General features: G+C 39.5%; 1 protein-coding gene across 6 annotated transcripts; it reads right to left on the minus strand.

The window, feature by feature from the left end:
- Positions 1-441: 441 nt before the first annotated feature.
- On the minus strand, positions 442-22483 carry LATS1 (large tumor suppressor kinase 1). Of its 6 annotated transcripts, none has more exons than XR_014563051.1 (9): positions 22162-22391; positions 17111-17588; positions 14374-14524; positions 11365-12860; positions 8895-8952; positions 7404-7986; positions 6882-7064; positions 5948-6054; positions 442-5819 (listed from the first exon to the last, which is right to left on the minus strand). XR_014563051.1 is itself a non-coding variant. In XM_083733974.1 (9 exons), the coding sequence occupies exons 3-9, from the start codon at positions 17459-17461 to the stop codon at positions 5313-5315; spliced, it is 3378 nt and encodes a 1125-aa protein (XP_083590100.1). In that variant the 5' UTR covers positions 17462-17588; positions 21806-21958; positions 22162-22404; the 3' UTR covers positions 442-5312. The 6 variants fall into 6 exon arrangements, 4 of the variants coding, with proteins under 4 accessions (XP_083590100.1, XP_083590099.1, XP_083590098.1 ...); XM_083733974.1 differs by lacking the exon at positions 8895-8952 and adding an exon at positions 21806-21958 and having other exon boundaries at positions 22162-22404; XR_014563052.1 differs by having other exon boundaries at positions 4646-5819; positions 21806-22389.
- Between the last annotated feature and the right edge of the window lie 370 nt (positions 22484-22853).

Below are 22853 nucleotides of genomic sequence, written 5' to 3' on the forward strand. Positions count from 1 at the left end.
GGCAGGTGTGAAGCAACTGCTGCTGGTACCCAGAGAAGCTCCCCGCCCCTCACAAAAAAACCCCAGGACATTAAAGGCATTGGAGCTCCGAGATCCAAAGACTCGTAGGTCCCTGACAAGCCTAGTGCAAGGAAAAATGTATGAAAAACCACCCTTCACCCATGTGGCAGAGTTTTGGATGAGCTGATGGATCCATCCGTCTGTTGCTCCCTGTTAAGCATTTGGATTGCTCTGTGAGCCAGGTAATCATGGCTCAATACAGCATAACATTTGAATGAACAGGATTTCAATATCCCCATTCAACAAAGAGGAGGAAGACCAAACCAACAGTTTTTATCAATATAAACTTATATTTGATTAGCAGCTTATTCACTGAATTTAAATTTTATTACCTCAGCAAATGGTACATTAGAGAAAACCGATTTAAAAAGTGGAAAGAGATCCATAAGACACTCAAGGAATTTAATGGATTACCAAATAGTTATTACATGCAGAAATATGTAAAGATGATTGTTACACTGTCCGTCAAGGCACTTCTCTCACACTACAGAATTTTCTTAATAAAAGTGTAATGTTTACCAGCAGTGTTTACAATACAAAAGGCATATATACAAAATGCAATATAAAAGTAAACTTGAATAGTGCCTTTCACTAGAGGGTATATTAAGGCATTTTAATGTTTTACTATCAGATGTTTACCCAAATATACCATTGCTTTCCTTTGGCTGCATTACAGCAAATACTGATGTCTTGTTTAAAATACCGGAGATCTGCAGCCAAAAATTAACAGGTACTTTGGGTAACAGCAGCAGCATCTATGAACCCACTCACACTGCATTCTCTAGCAGACGTACAGTATCAACAAAATCCAAAAAAACTGGTTCTCCATCACAGCTTTGCATACTGCAACAACAGATTTTTTTTAAGTTTCCAAAAAAAGAGAGAAAAGTTTTAGTCAAACATTCTGCAGGGTTGGTTACGAGTAAGGTAGAAAAGAATCAGCAAGAGGGCCCGCCCAAGGAAAGAATGTAAGCAAATAGTACAACCATATTTACAATACAATTACATGATTATAGAACATTTTATATAAATACAGGTCATATGTGTATGTGGAAAAGCAAAGCAATGACATTTTTAATGTTTTAACTGAAAAGTTTATTTAGAAACCAAGTGTGGAGCAAGTTTATGTTTTCTCTCTCTTTTGTTCGGTCCCGTCACAAACATTTTTGTTGAAAATACTACAAAACTAAAAAAATAGAATTTCTTCCATGAAGAAAAATGTAAATTGTGCAGTCTATAAAATATTCAAAATTCACACCAGAGACTACTTTGAAAAAATTATGAGAAAATCTACACATGGACACAAGGCAACTATAACATCACAATTGCTTATGAGCATATCTTCTGTTTTTCCAAGGGCACAACTTTGCAATAAAGACACACAAACTGATGAAGTACATTGCTAATAAAAACTGATGCTACAATAAATCCAGTCTGACTACTGATATAGAATAGGTCCACCAAGAGTATAAGTCACAAAGAGTGGGAAAGCATGACATTCTGTTTATATGAGGACTCTCACAAACACCAGTTATCCTAATTTAGCACTCTTCTTCCCCAAGAAAAAGTAGCATTTGTTGGAATGTTTTGGATAGACAGTAGGGAACAAATGAGGCAGAATATTATTTTTAAAATGTTCCAAAATGCAGAGTCACACATCACATTCCTAATTTCTCTGCATATAAATATTAACAAACTTAATTAAAATAATTAATTTGGGGTCTACATTTGTGAATGTTACATCATCATTCCTTAGCTGAAAACAGTAATGAGCAAAATTTAGAAAACTTAACAGGCCTTATTTGTGCACCTAAAACTTTTGATATGTTCTTTACATTTGGATTATTATTATGGTTAATTTTTATTTATCACTTGCCCTTCAACCTAAGGTCTCAGGGTGGGTCACAACAATTTAGATTACAACTTTGTAGTTTGTTGTAAACTTTTTAATCACAAAAGTAGGGTAGGTTCTACAAATATACATCTCAAGTGTCAAAGGCCTGGATAAAGAGGTGTATCTTCGGCATTCTTCGAAAACTTTGTAGTGAGGGTCCCAGACACCCCTCTGTGGGGTGGGAGTTCCAGTTTAGGGGCTGTCACCAAGAATACCCTCTCTAAGCCTTGCCCAAAGTTCTTGGGGGCAACAAAACTATAAAGAGAGGCCTCCTCTGCCGATCTTAACACCTGAGAGGGTCTGCAGCGAAGGAGATGGTCCTTCAGGTATATGAGGACTAAGTAGTTTAGGGCTTTAAAGGTAAACAGTAAAGGACCCCTGGATGGTTAAGTCCAGTGAAAGGTGACTATGGGGTGCAGCACTCATCTCGCTTCAGGCCAAGGGAGCTGGCGTTTGTCCACAGACAGCTTTCCGGGTCATGTGGCCAGCAGGACTAAACCACTTCTGGTGCAACGGAACACCGTGACAGAAGCACCATTTACTTTAAACACCAACATGAACACCTTAAACTGGGCCCAGAAATGAACAGACAACCAATGCAGCTGCTTAAGAAAAGGGATTATATGATTGAAAATGGAATCCCAGCCAGTAATCCTGATCAATTGAGCTTTCTAAGTAATCTTTAAGGACAGACCAATGGAGAGTGCATTGCAATGATCCAATTGGGAAGTTGCCAGGGTCTGGAATACAGTGACCAAATCATTTATTTTCAAAATGGTGCATAGCTGGAAAAAGGCACTCATAGCCACTAAGGCTACCTGAAACTTCAGTTGAATCCAGAACCCCTAAGCTATGAACCTGCTGCTCCTAGGACAGGGTAACCTTCCAAAACAGGCCATCTCCTAGACTTGAGAACTCGGGATACATAAGATCTCTCTGTTTTCTCTATGAGTTTAGATGAAGAACATTCTGTTTTGAAACTGAGAAAGCAAGTTCACATATGTACTTAACTGTAGATAGCAGTTTAAATTTATCTGGCTTTAGCCAGGAATATATTATATTTTATTGCAGGACAAAAAACAATAACTTGCCAGTTTAACTGGAACTCCTATCAATAATAAACAAGGGACAAGCTTCAAAATCCTCTTTAAAATAGGACTTTTTATTTTTACAAAAAACACATCTCAAAAGTTAGAATAACTGTACACTGCATCCTATATAATGCTAAAGTTAGACATTCCAAGGTCTGATTCACACTTCAGCTCCAAACACAGAACTTATGTTTTGTAGTGTAGGGGAGCAAGACAAGACTATCTGACCACCCACAGAACTTTTCAAAAGATTGTCTAGTTAAGACTAAAAGCTATATACCAGATAAGGGAGGGTGTATGAATTGGTTTTTTTATACCCATCATATGTAGGACCCACACAAGGTAAATTCTAAACCAGAATGTTAAATGATGAAGGTGTTGGGGCAATTGTTTTTCTTGAAAACAGATATCTATATGCATTTTGCAGTAGCCTATACTCCATGAATATTACTGTTTTTAATAGAGAAATATTAAACATGCCTATTGCTCAAGAGGTAAGCAGGCATGAGAATGGTCTAAAGCCACAAGATCTGGTTCTAATGCTGAAAGCAAGCAGCCCTGACCATGTTTTCCTATATAGGCACAAGATTATCTAGAGTATTCTTATGAGCCATTTATGTCATTATCAGAGGAAAAGCAGGGAATCATAATAAATAATAAATTAACTCATTGCAAAAGAATAAGCACTAGTCAGGGAAGGAGATTCTTCAGAGCACATCACATTATTTTTCACAACCAGAGAGATATATACATATTCTTAAGTAGTTGTATGACTACTACAGGATGTTGAATCTGCTAATTCTTCAAGGGTGAAAAGGCTAGCATATGGGTTTGAGAGGGTAACTATTTGTGCATCTCTGTGTTAGAGAGCAGGATGTTTAGAATAATCTGTGCAGGGGGGAACTGCTTTCTAAAAAAATCAAGCAAGCAAAATTGTATGATCTGCCGTTTTTCCTCTAGTTTAAAATACCTGGCTCTGGGATGAAGAACTATTTACCTTCTACAATCACTGAGGTACAAACAGATTTTGCGGGCACAACAGTTACCTGCAACAGCAGCATGTGCCCTCTATGCAGGAAGCAATAAATATCTTCAATCCAACATGTACCATGGAAACCAGGACTTAGCATGTTATTCTTGGAATGATGAAACAAGAAGCTGCAACTTCAAAGGTATCCCAGAAGCAGTCTACTGGAGAGATAAAATTATACCTAATCCCCAGTAAACAGGATTACTAGTTCAGTTCAAATTACCGGTAGTTAATGAATTTGGGAGTAAGGAACTGAACCACCTGTTTCAAAACAAGCCCTTTGTTTTGAAATGATACAGCACAAGGACAGTAATAATGGAAATGCAAGGAACCTGGTTATGGCGTTTCTTATAGGGGTAGGATAAGAATTCATAGTAAGTATGTATCACAGGAACTCAAGTGTTTTCAGTTTCTTCTAATGCAGGATGAGATCAACCAGCAAAGACATTTTGTGATAGGCCAGTATCACTCTACACACACGTCCCCCCGCCTCAATTTTATGTTATGGCACCACAAAGCCAGTAATGCTTCACAAAACAATCAAGCAAAATTAAAATAATTACTAATATGTGGACATCATCATTTATTGTCAGAAGAAACACAAACATTCCTATGCATCTTTACTCAGAAGTCAGTCCCACTACATTCTCAACAGTTTACTTCTAAATGGGTTTCGGGTTATAATCCTACGCTTCTTTGTTCCAAACCCACAACCCCCACAGAGTGCCAGAAAATCCCTACTAGTTTACTCTCTGCAGTCTCATCTAGAGTGAGAATTTGATAAATAGTCAGGAAAAACAACTATCAGTTTAGTAAGTACATGGTATTAATGATATTTGGTCAAGCTAAGGCAATTTTAAAAAATGAAAAATTATGGGAGGAAAATAAATGTATGTGGTCTATATACAAATAGACAAGCATCTAATTTCCTAAAGATATTACAATTTCCTAATCTGAATACTTTACAAAGGTGTAACTATTTATTTTACAATTTATTTTTTCCTAATATTACTGTTTCCTATATTCCTCTTTAACAATGCTGGAAAAATTGAATGCTTGAAAAAGGACTTCTGTGTTGATAGGGAGAAAAGAAAGACAGGAAAAACCACTGGATCAACAATGATCATGCATCCTTTTTCTCCACCCCAAGTGCGCAGAAAACCAGCTTTCCAATTGTTTTTCAGGTTCTCTTGTAGCATACATCTTGGAAATCCCAAAGAATGGTTTAAGTCCTCCACTAAATATAAACTAGATCATGATTTTGGGCCTCTCTTCTGGTCCTCTCCTCATCTTCATCTGATTCTGACTCCAATCTATGACAATTACTGTATTCATATTCAATAGGCTTGGGATAGCTGTAAGGGTAACCATTGTCATCAAAAAACCTTCGAAATGTAAATTCATAAAAAGCATGTTCAGGATGTTTGCCATTTTTATACCACCCATTAAGTGTGTCATTTACATTCCCTTCCTTATCCTCACTCCATAATTTGTCTGGGTCAATTGGATCAAAATTTGATGTGTCTGTGGGATGCGTAATTTTAGGGATGTAGGAAGCAGGTTGCTGCCGCAGATCACTTGAAAAATCAATAGATTTAAAAAACGGATGTGCTTTTATCTCATCTGCACCATTCTTGCCTAAGCGGTCTTCTGGCCCACGGCAGAGCTTAATAATAAGGTCAGATGCCTCTGGCGTTAGTTTTGCTTGCAGTGGAATGTGCAGTGATGTTTTCCAATTGATAACCTTTAGATTAAAAACACAAACAAGTGCAACAAAATTAGAAGACTGTTTCAGTAATAAAACACCTAACCTCACCAATAAGTGAAGAAACACTTCTGAAACACATTCGAAAGTAGATTTTCCTCAGATACCTTCATCTGTGTTTCCAATGGTGTTTGTGCCAGGAAGGGAGGTTGTCCAACAAGCATTTCAAAGAGAATCACCCCAACACTCCACCAGTCACACAGCTGTGTATATCCTGAAACAAAAGAAAACTCAGTAATTCAATATTTCAATAAAAATTCTAGATTTAATTTGAGAATACACCAGCTATTTTTTTTATTTCATTTTTTTCCATCATGTTTTTCAATTTTCTACTGCATGTAGCTTTATTTTCAGGTCTTAAAAATGGGCTGATGGTTAGTGATGCTTTTGCATGTGGCACTTTAATGTGTATGCAGTTTGGCTTGATTCAATTTCAAAAATGTTGCTATATTCAATGCTTATATAAATTATTGCTGAAATGTTATTGAACATAATTTGTTTTGTGGAAAGGCAGCATATTAATTATTATGTAGCAGGACTGTTAAAAGTCAGGAGCTCTATCACACGTAGCACAATAATACAAAATTTAAGATCATAAAGTGTCACAGTACAGTCGTATTACAATGTTACCTGTACAGTCGTATTACAATGTTACCTGTATGATAAAAACATTTTGAAAAAATGGTAGGCTCACCAAACAGGGGAAAACCTTCATTGTTCATGTTTGCATTTGTAGTTGAAATGAGAAGCTACCTTAAAAATAGGTGCTTTTTCTATCCAGGTGTACTTTACCACAAGCAGAGGAATCTATACAATGTTGGATAACTGTAATCTTCCCCTATTAGGATGAAGAGTTCTTCACATGATACACTATGTTGTGTTACAAAATATAGCACCATAAATTGTCATTTGTATCACCGTATACAGTCCTGTATTATAGCGGTGCTTCCTTATTATACCAGTTTGCGTTTTTGGGTAATCATTTTCAGAAATAAGCACCAAATTACTTTGCCAAGGAAAGGAACAACAGGAAACATTTACCTGTCCGCAGCAATACTTCTGGTGCAATATAATTTGGTGTCCCAACTAATGAGTGTGCCAGACAGCGCTGGTGCTGACGTGCTGCTCTACGTTCAAGTGGCTTCAACCTGTCTCCACATCTACAGCTTGCTGGATCTCCCCATTCATTACTGAAATCCATGCTGTCCTGACGTGGGTGGTCACCTGCAACAGAAAACATTTTGCAAACCAATAGAAGCAATTGTGAAGGGGGTGACTGGAAAGCAAAATCTTGCTCATCTTTGCTGTAAATATATTTTAAATGATGTCATTTCACAATAGTCATTAATATTTTTTGAAGTGGGACAAGATTATACAAAAGACATCTAATATTATATAATGGGTGATTGAGACTATCTCTGCTTTGATAATGACTTCACAAAATGTTATGGTGCTCCATCAGGCAGCAATGCGAAAAACCTGCTAGTAAATACAAGTAAACGCTGCTACTATATATGCTAATATGCAGTAACAAAATGCCATTATTGCAAACGTTTCTCTTACCACTCTGGTAGTATTTGGAATCATGTGTCCACCGAAAGCCAGTACAAAGCCCAAAGTCAGTCAATTTGATGTGGCCATCACGATCAATCAGAATATTATCTGGTTTTATGTCCCTATGAATGAATCCCATCTTATGGACACTTTCAACTGCGCAGATCAGTTCTGCTATGTAGAACCGGGCCATATTTTCTGGGAAGACCCCCATTCGAATTAACAGACTCATCATATCTCCTCCTGGAATATAGTCCATAACGAAGTATAAATTGTCTTTATCTTGGAATGAATAGTACAAACGAACTACCCACTCATTATCAGCTTCTGCAAGAATATCCCGTTCAGCTTTAACATGAGCAACCTGATTCCGAAGTAACACATCCTTTTTACGTAGAGTTTTTGTTGCATATAAGGCATTTGTATCCACCTTTCTTGCTAAGCACACCTCTCCAAATGCCCCAATTCCAAGGGTCTTAATCTTAACAAACATTGATTTATCCATTTTTGCCCGTTTCAGACGGATGTAGTTAGATTCCTTTTGGCATAACATTTTCCTCATTTGATCCTGGGCTTCTTGGGATAACCCAACCTATGCAACAAATATGAAATTTGACAAGTGAAAAAAAATGAAGAATTGCTCATGGAAAATGTCTACAAACTCAGGTTTAGGACAAGCAAAGCACCAGTCCTTAAATAGGGAAGAATGCCTCGATTTTTTATTGTTTTAATTTCTGTATTGCAATATGTTAGGAGTCAATGAAAACACTTCAGAACAAATATGACACAAAATGTAGTATTCAGGGATGGTTAAAAGGAGTGATTATAACAAAGCCATACACTAAGAGCCATGCACAATGAGGCTCAGGATTTAAGGACAATTGGTTTGATGAGGGTCTTGACTGATGAAAATAGGCAAGCTGAACACAACATTCTGTTACTGCTAAGAGTTTGGGGGACAGGATGGCTATGACTACTTTCCTTCATAGAAATGTTCTTAATAGTCAACTAAAGCTAGATCTCATTCACATTTCTTCTATTTACATGACAAGAAAAGTAGTCTTCTCCTGTCAGGATTCAAATCTTACTAAAGAAACTGCACTATTTCTTCCCATGTGACTTTCTACCCTTCACTGTTAAAGGACTCAATTTATAATTGTGTTGAACACAATCTTTAGAAGAAAAGGAGGGTGGAAAGTTATACAAATAAGTGTCTGGCAAAATAAGTAATGAAAGTACTAAATAAACCAGCCACTTTTAAGTATATAGAATTAAGTAAAATACAAAAGTATAATTGTATCATTATCCCTGTGCTACTGCAGACCATAAATAATTTTATAAAACAGGAAAAGGAAGATTAGTAATCTGATATAAATACATTCAAGTACGGTGAAAGAATACATGCTTAATTCAAATGCAAGTAAGCATGCAGGGTCCCTAAGAAAGAGTCCATGCTATTCTGTAAATGCAACACTTGTCTCCAAAATATTACTTGCCTACCCAGTAACGAAGGGTAGAGATGTCAGGAAAGGTTCCAACACCTTAATAGTTAAATCAGCTGTTAGTGAAAGTGAAAAGGAAAGAGACTAAGAATGAACATGTAGAAAAAACAAGAACTGGAATTTGATTTACACATCAGTTAGCTTACTATTACATAAAGATACAATTTAACAGGGATATTTTTTGAAAACAAAACTGCACTTCTAAAGAATGTCACAGAAGCAGAGAAAGGTGGTTCACCCTTGATTCCAGTGAAAGTGTAAACTAGAAATTAATAACATGCAACTGAAATTCCAATGCTTATTTTTAACACAGGTAATAAAGGCAATTCCACTGCTTTGTCAAAATATATCTGTCTGTAACAAATCAAAAGAACTCACAACTGATTAAAACAGTTCCTTCCTACGTCACATAATTTTGGAGCGTATACAGTTGTTGTTTTCTTTCAAAGAGGCCTTTTACATTCCATCAAATAGCTTAACATAAAATTAGCAAGATTAAGGAAAACCCTTATATCTTGTTAGCCTGTATTCATCACAGGATTTATTAAATCTCTCAGTCTACTGAGTCACTTACTTCTAGGCCCATGTCTGCCACAAAAAATAGCTACAAAGCTCAGATTTAGAAGTAATGGTCCTAGCAGAATCAGTGTTGCTAGAGTTTGGGGAAAATAATACTTAATCTCTTTGGCACATTCCTAGGGAAGCTGCCTGCTTCTGACTACACTTGTGTATATCCTTGGTTGGGCACATATAAATAAGTTTCCGACTTCCCCATTCCCAACTCTCATGGCATCAACAATTTGTTTCTCTTCTGAGCAATAAAGTTGAAAGTCGGCATACTGCATTTTTAGATCACTTGTTTCTACCCATTTTCCAGTGCTTCCTGATTGCATGCATTCCTTTTATAGTTTCTTGAATGCACCAACTTGGCTTCAGCAGACATAAGGAGAAAGGTTCTTTTTTTGACCAAGAACCCTGTTTTCAAAAAGTAAGGTAGGCCTTTCCTACAAAGGTATAGACAATGGCTAGAGAGCTTCAAGCTCTCCTGTGATTCCAGCCTGATACCCTGACCAGAGCAGCATTATTGCTGATTGTTAGAAGAGCTTTCGATTTTTCAGGGTTTCCCCCCTGCAAATGAGATTCCTTCCATTAGGACAGGCTTCCTCAACCTCGGCAGCTCCAGATGTTTTGAGACTACAATTCCCATCATCCTGGACGATTGGTCCTGCTAGCTAGGGATCATGGGAGTTGTAGGTCAAAAAATATCTGGAGGGCCGAGGTTGAAGAAGTCTGCATTAGGATCTTTAAGCCATTCTTATTAGAATTCTCTTGTGCTTGAAACAAAGCCAATTGCTTGGACAAAGCTAATTGCTACATCTCACATCAGAACTTGATGCTTACTGCTTACATAAAGAGATATGTAACAACACCTGTGGTCTGAGGCTGAATTCTACCACTACTACAGTAAAGAGAGAAACAGAGTGAACAACAAAAATCCATAGGACAAAACAGTATCCTGGAAATGCTGCCCTGGGACTTTAATTGAAGGTGAAAGTATAAATTCTGCAAATATATTCTGGAACTGAATTTGAGATTGTACAGATACAGGTTTGGATCTTAGGCTCAGAGTCATTTCTGGTAGTCAAACAGCAACTCTGGATCAAAGCCATTTATCTGCTAGGTATAATATTTAATTATTTATTTATAGTTTTCAAAAGAGAGTAAATGTATAAATGCTGCATTCCTACAGAGCTAGACTATCATCAACTGTGCACATGGAAGAGGTAAGTTAGTAGCATATGTCACAAACGCCTGCTATGAAAATGACCAAAAAACCTGAAACAACTCCTTGCAGGAGCTTAAGTATATTTTGCTCATGCAACATTACTTCAGAAACAATTTTTTATAACTTTTCTTCCTAGACACAAAATACCCAACACATCTACCTTGATACTGTTGCATAATATAATACATATAAGGGAAGCAACTCAGATTCAACAATTATCTAAGTATGAATTTTGGGGGGCTGTGGCAAATGATAGTATTGCATCTAACAGTAATGGCTGATGTGGTACGCTAGAGCCACAGACTTGTCCTTCAGAAACCAACTCTGCTGCAGCTTACCTGGATGTCATTGGACTGGAGTGTCAAAAAGTCAATCTGGTACTCCCATTGGGGCATTCATGGAGCCCCAACCTTGCTGATGCTCCACCCAAGCACTGCCCTGGTAAGCTGCAGCACTGGTGCTGCCAAGAAGATGGCTCCACAGTTCTAACCCATCACACCAGCTGCTCCTGGCATTTGGGTATGAAAGATCTCAGATTCAGAGTGTTTGGCCATGAGTAAATCACTGGAGGTCAGCCTAGTTCACCTCAGAGATTTGACACAATGATACAATCAGAAGGCTTGAAAAACATTCCACACAGAAGCAACACGGAAATAGGAATTAAATAATTAAAAGGCTTTACCCGCATCATTTCATTTTCCAGTTGTTTCTTACGATGGAGTCGCTGCTGGTGAGATTTCAGTATGTTTTCGACATGCTGCTCCATAAAGAACTTAAAAGCCTGAGGAGAATAGCTCTGAATGCGGGACTCCCTTCTTTCTTCATCTCTCTTGTTTTTCCTAACAGGGACTGGTGAAGTTGTTATTTGCTTCTTTTCTCTATCCATTCCCTCGCTGTTCTCATTCTTTTCACTTTCTTCTTCTTTAGGGAAACTGGGCTGATCCTCTTTGCCAGGCTTTGCAACAGACTCGTAAGGAGTGACAGGTGGATTTGGGTGTAATAAATGCTTTGGGTAAGGTGGTGGTGGACCTTGATATGTTGGAGCCTCTGGCGCAGGTGACAGGACTGCCATATTTGTACATGGTCCCTCAGAAAAGGAGATGGGTTGGACAGCCTGCATTGGTTGTGACATCCAAGAAGGGTGAGTAGGAGCTAAGGCAGTTTGCAACTCTGGTTTCAGTACACGCATGCTTTTTACTGGCTGCTGTATAGGAGCTGGAGTAACAGCAGTTACTGTGGTGGCAGAAGTCTGTGAATTGGTAGCATGGCTTTGTCTGCTTCCAAGAGGGTTATTGAAGGAATTTGACCTTACTGGAATATTCGGTTGCCAAGTTGGAATTTCGTGCCCAGAGGACGATTGGGGCCAGGATGTTGGGATTCCAGGAACATTTATATTGTACAGCTCCATATTATGGCTGTTTCTGTTTGGAACCATCATAGACTGAGGGATGTTCCCATTAGGATATGATGGGGCTGCAGAGCCTCCTGCTTGCATTTGCAAAGGTGTGGGGCTTTGCTGGCTTGCCGGAGACATGGGGTAAGGCGGTGGTGGTTGACGATTCGCTGAGTTACCAGGCACAATATTCTGATGAACAATATAATCAGTCTGACAATTGCCATTTTGCATTCCAGCCCTTCCAGATGAAAAACTAAATTTATTGTTAACTGAACTTTGCATGATGATTGGTTGCCTGCCAACAGGAACAGAACTAATACCTCTTTGTCCCTGTGTGGAAGGATTCATCGATGATGGATTTATAGGTTGCGGAGGATAGCCATCTTGCCATGCCCCTGGTGGCACTGGAGAAATGCGAGAGATCATATATTCCATGCTACCAGAATACCGTTTTGTCTGAGAATTTGTTTCCCAGGAAGGAGGAGGTGGAGTTGTTCCTCTGGGAGGTGGAGTTGTTCCCCTGGGAGGTGGAGGAGGAGGGGTTACACTCCTTACTTGAGGTGGAGGTGGGGGATTTGCTCTTTGTCCATTACCAGGATGAGCCTGAGCAAATCCTGTTATTCCAGAGCCAGACAAGGGTCTTCCTCCATCAGGCTGAGAAATGGGATTCTCGGAATGAAATGCCAGGCCATCTACCAATGCAGGACCATGTCTCTGAGGCACCAAGGATTCTTTAGAACCTTTCCAGCTCTGCCTGCGGTTGACTGACTGCTGCACTCCCCCTATTTGTTTTAAAAAGAAAACAGCAGTATGCTTTTTATTACACAGTGCACTGTTATTTCAGAACAGGAATTTCACAGGATTAATAAATGTGATGTTTCATGGAAACAGAAGCAAAGTTCAAATATAACTTTGAAAAAACAATATGAATGATTCATTTGAGTTTAAAAACATTAATTTAAAAGAACTTACTTCTAGGAATAAGGGGCATGAATTAATTCAAATATATGCACAGAAAAAGACTGGAATATCCTAAAGGGTTTATACCCTCAGGCATGCTTTCCCCAACCAATTTTTTATTTTTAAAAGTTAAGTTTATTTTCCCTCTCTTGGTTGTTTTGTTGGGAGGCATTGTCCTTTTTTTTTTTAGGGGGTATTGCCTACTTCGTTTGTTTTATTTCTTATTTGGAATTAAGAGACCTGTCTGGGGTGGGGAGGACTCGAAACATCACAGGTGTTTCTTCTGTGAAATGGATATTTTGTGTAACTACATATTACAAACAACTGCATGTAACTGAGCCCAAACAGATTTTTTCCCCAAAAGGAAAGCAGCAACAGGAGGGCACTATTTTTTCTATTCAGTTATTTATTTGCACTAAATTATTCCTATGCTCAAGAGGCTTTTCTCTCTTTTCTGGTTAATTTCTGAGTATGATAGGACAAAGAAACTTGTGGAACTCCACAAAAAAGTCTCTGGGGGAAGGAGGCATTTGATTTTCAGCACAGACATGGCAGGTGGAGAATGGACTAAGCATCCCTCCCTCTTTCACTCTGAACACTCCTTTCCTGCGGCAGCTTTTCGTTTTTTAAAAAAAGGGTTAGTTATGCACATTGGAATATAATATGTTAAGTGACCCATTGCTGTAAAACTTGGTCCAGATCTCTATGTATTGTCTTTCTCTGGCTATACCCAGTTTTCCAGATGCCAACTCAAAGGTGGGAGAGAAATGGGGCTGGAGCTAGCCAGATGAGATGAGGAAGCATTCTCAATATACTTCCCTGGGGCTTCCTGGTGTATTGAGTTAGAATGAAAGCAATAGCAAAAAGACACACGGACCCTGTTTCAACAGGCCTTTAATTAAATATCCACTTCAGAAGTTAAATAACACCCTCTCCATCCAACCCGGTGTCAAAATGAACTGAATACACAAAATTAATTGAGCTGCAGTAGTTTGCTGTAACACTGTGTAACACTGAACATAAAATTTTATAGCATATATAAATGAAAATGCTACTTTTTAAAAAGTCTTGTCTTTATTGTTTGGATGTTGAACTTATCTCTCTGTCCTCTGCCACAAGATTTCCAATCATGGCGGAAGTGGCCAATTTCATTTCTTGTTTCCAAGGCCATATATTAGAAATTGTTTAGTCATGCTAGCCACATTATCCAGAAAGCTGTCTGTGGACAAACGCCGGCTCCCTTGGCCTGAAGCAAGATGAGCGCCGCACCCCATAGTCGCCTTTGACTGGACTTAACCATCCAGCGGTACTTTACCTTTTTTTCTTTACACCTACCTGGTGGTTTTGTGCCAGCGTTAACAGGTCTAGCTGCTGCCGCTGCCATTTGTTCTCGCCGAGAATCTTGGTAGCTCATTTTACTTATGAATTCAATTGCTGCTTCTATACTGCGGCTGTTGGTTTGTCTTAGAGCTTGTACAACCATATCCTATTTGGGGAGTGGGAGGAGAAAGGGTTTAAAATAAAACCTCCAATAACTCACAACAAAAAAGGGTTGAAGGAACACATTCAAACCTTTAATGCATCATGATGATGACTAGATTAAGATCAAGATTTCAGTTCCCCAAATGTGGCCTAATTTGCATATTATGCAAAGTATTTGCTAATTATGCAAATCATGTGGATGTATAAACCCCCTCCTGCTGGTATCTCCCTCCAAATTACACGTTCCAGATGGCAGGGCTTCTTATATACTTTTCCATGGAGAATATAATTGAACGCTCAAAGACTAAATAAAAATTCAATATATTGTAAGAATTCTAAGACTGCAATCCTTTTCTGGGAGTAAGCCCCAATGGACACAATGAGTCCACTTCTGTACAGTATATGATTGAACTTACAGTTTAAGTTATTATCAACTCTCTTGCAAAGGCTGATGCATCCTTCACAATCTGTCCTTTTTCTTATGCACGGAAGTGCCTTACTATATTCTATCTCTCTCTGTAGCTTGGTGCTTCTTTTTTTGTCACTGCTTAAGACTTTTAAATGACATTTTATCTAACTCCAATACTGATAACACTGTGAAGTTGAAAATGCAATACTATCCTATTCAGAAGTAAGTTCCATTAAATTCAATTTGGCTTACTTTCAATATGCAGGTACAGGATTGTAGCCTTAGGCTTCTTAGTGCATAGTGTTGTACAATTAGCTATTAAACTTGAGGCAAACTTTCCCCGAGCTCTATTAGAATTTAACATTTATTCTTCCTGGTACAATGTATTTTAAGGTTGAGGATTAGCAGTGTGGGAGAAAGTGTGATGCGGGATTAGGAGGAAAGAGTGAGTGTGGGGATTAGACTGATGGCAGGGTGGGCTCAAAAGCACACTGAGCTGCTTCTTTCTCTCTCTTTAGAATACATAAGAGAGTGGTCTTAAAGAAAAACTCAAGGCAGACAAAAAAAGAGAGTGAAGGGGGAAAGGTAAAGAGCTAATGTCTGAGCTGTCTCCTGACGCGTCAGAAGACTGAGGGAAGGTGCTCTTCTTTAAAGGGTAGTTGTGCCCGATTTCAATAGCTCCACTTTCTGGAATAAACAGGAGCAGCAACCCAACTGAGGATATATTTATCCACCAAATCCATTCCTGCCACCCAGACAAAGGGATGCTTCCCAGCTGCAAGGGAGTGGGAAAGAAAACAGAGGGAAAACTCTCCCTTACATCATGCAGTAAGTTTCTCGATTCAGTGATGTATGTTGCAGGCAGCAGAAATAGCTGCAAGGGGATATCTTGCCACTTTCCCTTGAAATTCCTACTCCCTAGCTCATTATATATTCCTTTCACCAGTGGCAACAAAAAAGCACTGGGTGTGAGAGGAAGTAAAGCAAGAGGTGAAGACTATGAGAAGACAAATAAAAGATAGATAAGATGGTGTCCATAAAGAAGAGGTTTAAGAAAAGGAAGTGACAGGTTAAACTGTCTCTGATAAGGAACCCAATGAAGGCAATTGAAACAACAACAAATACAGTGGCCAAAATGAACTAAATTAGCAGCAGAGTTAAAAGGGTGGAAGAGACCAGAGGAAGCTGAGAAGAGGAAAGGTATAAAGCTATAAATTAATAATTAATACTACACCAGTGCCTTGGCAGTGGAAGAAGACAACAAAAAATACATCTTAGTTATATTAATGTTTGAACAATTTTTTGAAACAGCTTGAATAAAGAGAGGAATCAAAAACAACTTTAACATAAAAGAGAAGAATGATGCAAAGTAAAAGAAAATATAGTGTACGTAGAGAAGTAGAAAAGACCAATAGCCCAGTTTGGGAAACTTTAAGAGAAAGCGAATGGAAACACATCTAGCCAGAAATAGCAAAAACTCAAGCAGAGTTATCAGAAATGGAAATAAATATAGAAGTGAAGCTGTAGGTTCAGCATAAAACAAAATAACAGGATTGTGAGGAAAGAGATAAAGAGAAAATGATCCACAGCAGATGATTGACAGACTCCAGAGAAGAGAGAAATATGGGAAAGAGACTTCCTCTGGTAAGCATGTCAGGAATGCAGCCTCAAAAACAAGATGCATCTTAAAAGTATACAAGTTACACTGAAAGAGTTGGGTACTTGGGCTGATTTGTTGCAACATCTAAAGCACTTGAATTTTATGCACTAATGAAATCCCAAAAATAATAAAATACAAGAAATAGAAAACACAAAAAGAGCAACAGTGTATAAAATAATCATCTCATTAACATTACTTATGGTATTAACTTTAATCAAGTAAGAGGTTGCTAGCAATCTGAAATGCTTGTGGAAAAGACCTGAACCACAATCAATAAATAAAAACAAATCCTTTTGAAAACCAATAGAACTAACTAGAAAGCCAAAGTTATGCACTGTATTTTGGACTGAATTGTAGACAGGAACATTAAGCTTATACTAGGAATGTGCATAGGAAGCAGCAAAATATTACCAGCAACACTGAGTCCCCAATAACAAATTACAAGCAAAACATTCACAGTGATTTCATATGGCTTTTGCACTATCATTAATATAAGTAACCACTTAAATTTGTTATTTTACCTCATCAAATCCAGCAGCTTGTAGATCTTGTAACATCTGCCGATTAACTTCTGATGTTCCTCTTGTTGAAGAACTTGTTTCATTTGCAAAGGGAAGCAGAGAATTCCGAATTTCTTGTAATGCTTTATGGTAGGTCACAAATTTAGGGGGATTTCGACCCTGTCTGGGATCATCAGTTGATATTTTACCCACATTTTGCTCAACTTTTGCAGCTTCAGAGGGCTTAGGCAAATTTCTAAGGCTTTCTCGTATTTCTTGCAACATTTGCCGGCTGCTACCAGTGTAATTACTGGCAGGAAAAGTTTTAGGCCTCATTTGTCTATAACCTTCTGGCTTCTCACTTCTCTTCATGAAACTGTATGACCTCTAACGAAGAATCACCTTCAATATACTCAACAAGTTGGATGGCAACTTCAAAATTGACGGTTGACCTTGATTCCAGGAGGATAACCATTCATTCAAACCTAGGTCAGCCAACCTAAATAAATAAATGTCATTGTTATAACATTTTCCAATTGTTGTTTTCCTGCCAACAGCAAAATCCTATGCATGCTTAGTAAAAAATAACTCCTGCTGGGATCATTTGCTTTTACTCTCAATTAAGCGTGCATAGGATTGCTGCCAGAGTTTTATTTACATGTTTGTTTCCAAATGATTTGATCTGACAGCTTTAGCAAAATGCTTTATTCTTTATTACCTAGACTGAATTGAGGGAAGCAGGCATGGAGAGACTCTATAAAGAAGACACAACTTCAGAGATATGCATGTATAACTCACCCAACATAAGTGTTCTGTGTGCTGTCAAAGACTAGGGATTCTGCTGGCATTGTCTGCAGACTCTCAAAACAAACTAACCAAGTCCAAGACTATTATGCAAAAAAATTCAGACCTCTTTTTGCAAGAAGTCTTTTCTGTCGGAGAAAATTAAACGTATGTCTAGTTTGTGGAGAAAGAAACATTTAAAACTGCTTTTAAAATGGGGGTGGGGTGTCCCTGAAATGCACTTTTGGAAAAGCTTTGTTGGAGGTTTACTTTCAGCAGCAGTAGTCCATTTTTCCCCTCTGAAATTTTTAAGTGAAGCTAACTCATCTGGTGCACATCTGGATTTATAAAACACAACATAACTACCATTTTCTCTGCTCTACAATAGGCTTTTGCAACTGCTTTGTTGAGTTTTACACTCTCTGAAATGGACAAGTATGTTATTGGTCTCTGAGCCTCACCAATCCTCAGTGAAATGGATACTTGAAACTTTTATTCCTATTGCAAATTTAATGAAAGTTCATTTTGATACCCAGATCAGGCTCCAAAACTGGATTTTCCATTCCTAGGTAAGTTACAGCTACTGAAAATCTGCTTCTCCTTGCAGCTGTAAAGGCACAATAATCCAGTGCGGAAAAGATGGTAATTCTACTTGTCCCCCAAGGCATCTTTCTAGACTAGCAGCAGGATTACCAACTTTATTTTCCTGCTTCCGTCAGTTTAGCAGTAGCCTGATATGAAAAGCAGGGTTTCTATGAAGGCTGTACTCCAATGCACTTAGGAATAAGGCCACTTCTAAGTACACTGGATGGAAACTTCTTTCCCCACAATTGATATAGCCATGTTATGAAGAGCTTCACCTGTTTACTTTCAGCATGTTAAGCTACTGTCAAAGGCACAGGAATGCAATTCAATATACACTACTTTGGGAGCCAGTCATATTCCATTCAATAAGTAATCATGCATTGGATTGAGCTGCATGTGGTAAAATAACTGTTCCTGAAGGTAACATTTTGCTGGTTCCTCTATAGGTATGATGTAGTGTCACTATGTAATGACTAATTATATTTCTGAAGTAGGACATAGTCAAGATTACTAACACAATCTTACTCAGAAGTCCCACTTTGTTCAATGAGGTTTACCCTAAAATAAGTGTGTCTCACAAAACTGTAGTATTTCCCCTATCTTTAGTTCCATCTCGATGTACCTGGCCCCACCTCCCAATAGCTGCCCTATCCTCTGTCCCCCTAGTCACCTCTGGGGTTAAAGAGCCCTTTGGAGATTTGAAGGGCATTCAGGGTAGCTAAGGGAGCAAAGGAAGGGGAGTCCCATGGCATACACAGAAATCTGCTGCACAATCAGGCGGACATCACTGGATGTCGTCCTATATATTTGCTTTCAATGAAGGATGTTCAAGGTAGTGCTAAGAACATAGGCCATCAATCCAGTTAAAATACTGCAAAGATAGTAGGTACACAAGAGGCAAAGACCTGTAGTACTATCCACTCACCTTTTAAAAAGGACTACCTACTTAAAGTCTGCATTTTCAACAAAATGATCTACTTCCCACTTAAGTCAATGGAAAATCAAACTTTGATTTCAATGAGCCTGAACAGTCCTCAACGGAAAAAAGAACAGCTTCTAAAGTTTTTGTCCACAGTTTACCAATGGCACATTTCGTTCCACATTTCAAATGAGGTGTGGGCTTAAAAAACCCACCAAAGTATCAGCTACACTGCAATTTGCTTTTGAAGCATAGTACAAATGCAGTAGTGTAAGAATGTGGGAGCCACACCTGTAATAAAGAAAGAAGGAAATCCTACTGGGATGGCCAATATGAAAATACCTCTTTGAATAGGAATCAACTAGAAATGCTCAACACTATATGTGCACTAAAATATTACATGTTGTATTAACTTATTTTTTTAAAGCTGATAGGAATTGGCTTGTGTCCATTCTGTTTTCTTTCAATATATTAAAGTTTAAAACTATTTTTCTCTTCCTGCTAAATATCACTAAAGGTAAAGGTAAAAGGACCCCTGACCATGAGGTCCAGTCGCAGACAACTCTGGGGTTGTGGCACTCATCTTGCTTTATTGGCTGAGGGAGCTGGCGTTTGTCCGCAGACAGCTTCCAGGGCATGCGGCCAGCATGACTAAGCTGCTTCTGGCGAACCAGAGCAGCGCACGGAAACGCCTTTTACCTTCCCACCGGAGCGGTACCTATTTATCTACTTGCACTCTGATGTGCTTTCGAACTGCTAGGTTGGTAGGAGCAGGGACCAAGCAACGGGAGCTCACCCCGTCGCGGGCATTTGAACTGTCAACCTTCTGTGGTTTAACACACAGCGCCACCCGCGTCCATCACTAGTCATGTTTTAATTCACAAAGAGCTGGATTCAGACCTGCCATGTTACAAATGAAAAGGCTTCTCTAATGGAAATGTGTTGATTAAAGGAAGCTGCTGCTCTGCAAACTGAACATTCTCGCAGGTAGAATGGAAGGATGGGAGATGCAGTATTTGCTGATTCCACTTATCGAGTCCTGAGCGCCAAGTTATTGTATTAAAATTTGAATTCCATATAATTTTAAAGAAATACTTCAGTATCTAGCACAGCACATTACAATTGCTAAACAAATAGAAAATCATTAAGTGGTCAGCCAAGACATCCAGCAATTTTCAGGTGGTCCAGGAGATAACAAGTTTGGGAACCACTACCTTAGATCACAAACACACTTGGGAGTACGCCCAATTTAAATAAATTAAACTTGAATAAACATGTGTAAGATCAAGCTGTTGGGAGACCTATAACAATGAAGCAAAAGTCCAATAGCTCATGAATGCCAATGCAATACTATAAACCAGGGGTTAGCAAACCTTTTCAGCAGGGGGCCGGTCCATTGTCCCTCAGATCTTGTGGGGGGCCAGACTATATTTGGAGGTGTTGGAATATTAAAAAATTCCTATGCCTCACAAATAACCCAGAGATGCATTTTAAATAAAAGGAAACATTCTACTCATGTAAAAACATGCTGATTCCCAGACCATCCGGGGGCTGGATTTAGAAGGCGATTGGGCCACATCCGGCCCCTGGGCCTTAGTTTGCCTACCCATGCTATAAACTATGAGGACAAAAGACACAGCTAACTTTTATAACTGTTAATACCTACAATCATTCTGTCTCAAAAACACCACATTGAGGCACACTTTTAAAACAAAAGAAAATAAAGCACAATCATATTTTCATTCCTCCCCTCCTTAAGTAAAATTTATATATCTGAGGTTCTGTGTTTTTTGTTTACAATATTCCCTCTCTCCACCCTGGGCTCAATATAGTAAGCCATCTAGGCAAAGGTTTGCCTGCTTTATTATTTGTATAGCATACAGCAGAATGTTAAGCACCTCATATTTAATAATGACAATCAATACCAAAATACTTTGAAGTGCAGCTGTGGTTTAAAGAGAAAAAAACTCCAACTGCAGGTTTTTCTTCACAATTAGGCTATTTATGACTATAGATCAGTTCAACTCAAACTTGCACCTAAGCAAAGTACTATACAGTACTGTAAACCAGAAAAAGAAAAGGCTATCAGCATCATATCAGTTAGATATGTTAAGTGATTTGATCTTGCAGATTAATCTCAGATTCACATTGGTGTTATACTTTGAACAGACATTCATTCTCATCTAATCATTATTCCAAGCAGTAAGATGAAACATAAAAAAAATTATAATACAGATCTGGCTGTGGAGAAATAGTAGGCAGGTTTCCAAACAATTTTGATCTGCCCTTGGAGAATGTTAACTACTACCCTTCTTTAATTATCATTTTTTTAAAAACCAGTCAGCAAGATAGAGAGATCTGACAGGAAAACAAAATACCAAATGGAGAAATAAAAGAGAACAGCTACTTCGTTAAGACGTTGCACTTACTTCTCGTCAGCACGGCATGAAAAAGTGGGGAACGGATGGAGAGCAGGAAATAAATAAGGTGGCTGCAAGCGGGTGTCTAAGGTTGAATGGGACGGATGGTCTAACAAGGAACGCCCACGACACCCAAAAGGCCAGAAACCTGCCTGAGAGAAGCTGTACGGAGACGGAGGAATGCGGGGGGAGGAAAGAGGTGAGACGCTCACCACGCCAGGGAGGCAGCGACGTTCTTGCCGTGGCAGCGAAGGACCCGTTATAACACCCCAGGCCAAGGCGTGCGGTGCGCAGGGCCTTCCCCATTAACTAGCCACCGAGTTTCCTTCCCTGAGGCGGAACTGCAGCCAAGCCTTCCTACCCACCTGCCTGAGGGAGGAGGAGGAGGAGGAGGAGGAGGACGGCAGCGCCTCAAGGCGAGCGATTCCCAGAGGGGCGGGAGCGGCGCGTCTCTGCAGCGGCCAGCAAGGCTTCGGTCGCCGGTGCTGATGGCAGCAGTTGCTCGTCCCCTCCCCCCTGCAATATCTCCCACCCACCCCCTTTTTTCCGGGGTTCAGTTCCGGGCCGCCATTTTGTCGGAGGGCCTGTCGCCCAAGGTTCCCGGATGTAAAACCTTTTCCCGTCTTCCTTTGCGTGTTTCGCCGGCTTTTGGCCTCCTCCTCCTCTTCTCCCCTCGCTTTGGAATGCGAGGAGTCAGAAGCCTCCGCCTTCTTGGGGGGGGGCGAGGCGGGTGATGCAACTGGCGAGAGAAGCTGGGCCAGGCGAGCAGTGGGGAGAAGGCAGGCGCGTGCCTCTCTCGCAGCGCCTGTGAACTGCTGCTGCTTCTCGGAGAGGCTGCTGCGGGTAGACGGCTCCCTCTCACCGAAGGAGCAGTAGCAGCAGCCTCCGCTTGCTTCTGCCAGGGAGGAGCACGCAGCGCAAGCGAGGGAAAGCGGCTGCTCAGCCGGGCGAGCAAGCGGGCCAAACAGTAGGGCCTGGGCAATATGAGCGTGCCGCTGAGAGAGCGAGAGATGGCTGCGGCAGCTGTTTCTTGCAACTAGTTTCGTTGCTCGGTTGC

Source organism: Podarcis gaigeae, assembly GCF_964106915.1.
Source record: "Podarcis gaigeae genome assembly, chromosome: 3".
Classification (NCBI taxonomy): domain Eukaryota; kingdom Metazoa; phylum Chordata; class Lepidosauria; order Squamata; family Lacertidae; genus Podarcis; species Podarcis gaigeae.

What these genes read in the sequence shown, in the direction of transcription:
- LATS1 (XM_083733973.1), bottom strand. Translation starts at nt 17,461, where the DNA reads ATGAAGAGAAGTGAGAAGCCAGAAGGTTATAGACAAATGAGGCCTAAA. An exon ending in CGCTGGCACAAAACCACCAG is followed by an intron (nt 12,861 to 14,373) that starts GTAGGTGTAAAG and finishes TAAAACAAATAG; the next exon opens with GGGGAGTGCAGCAGTCAGTC. An exon ending in TTCCAAATACTACCAGAGTG is followed by an intron (nt 7,065 to 7,403) that starts GTAAGAGAAACG and finishes TTTCTGTTGCAG; the next exon opens with GTGACCACCCACGTCAGGAC.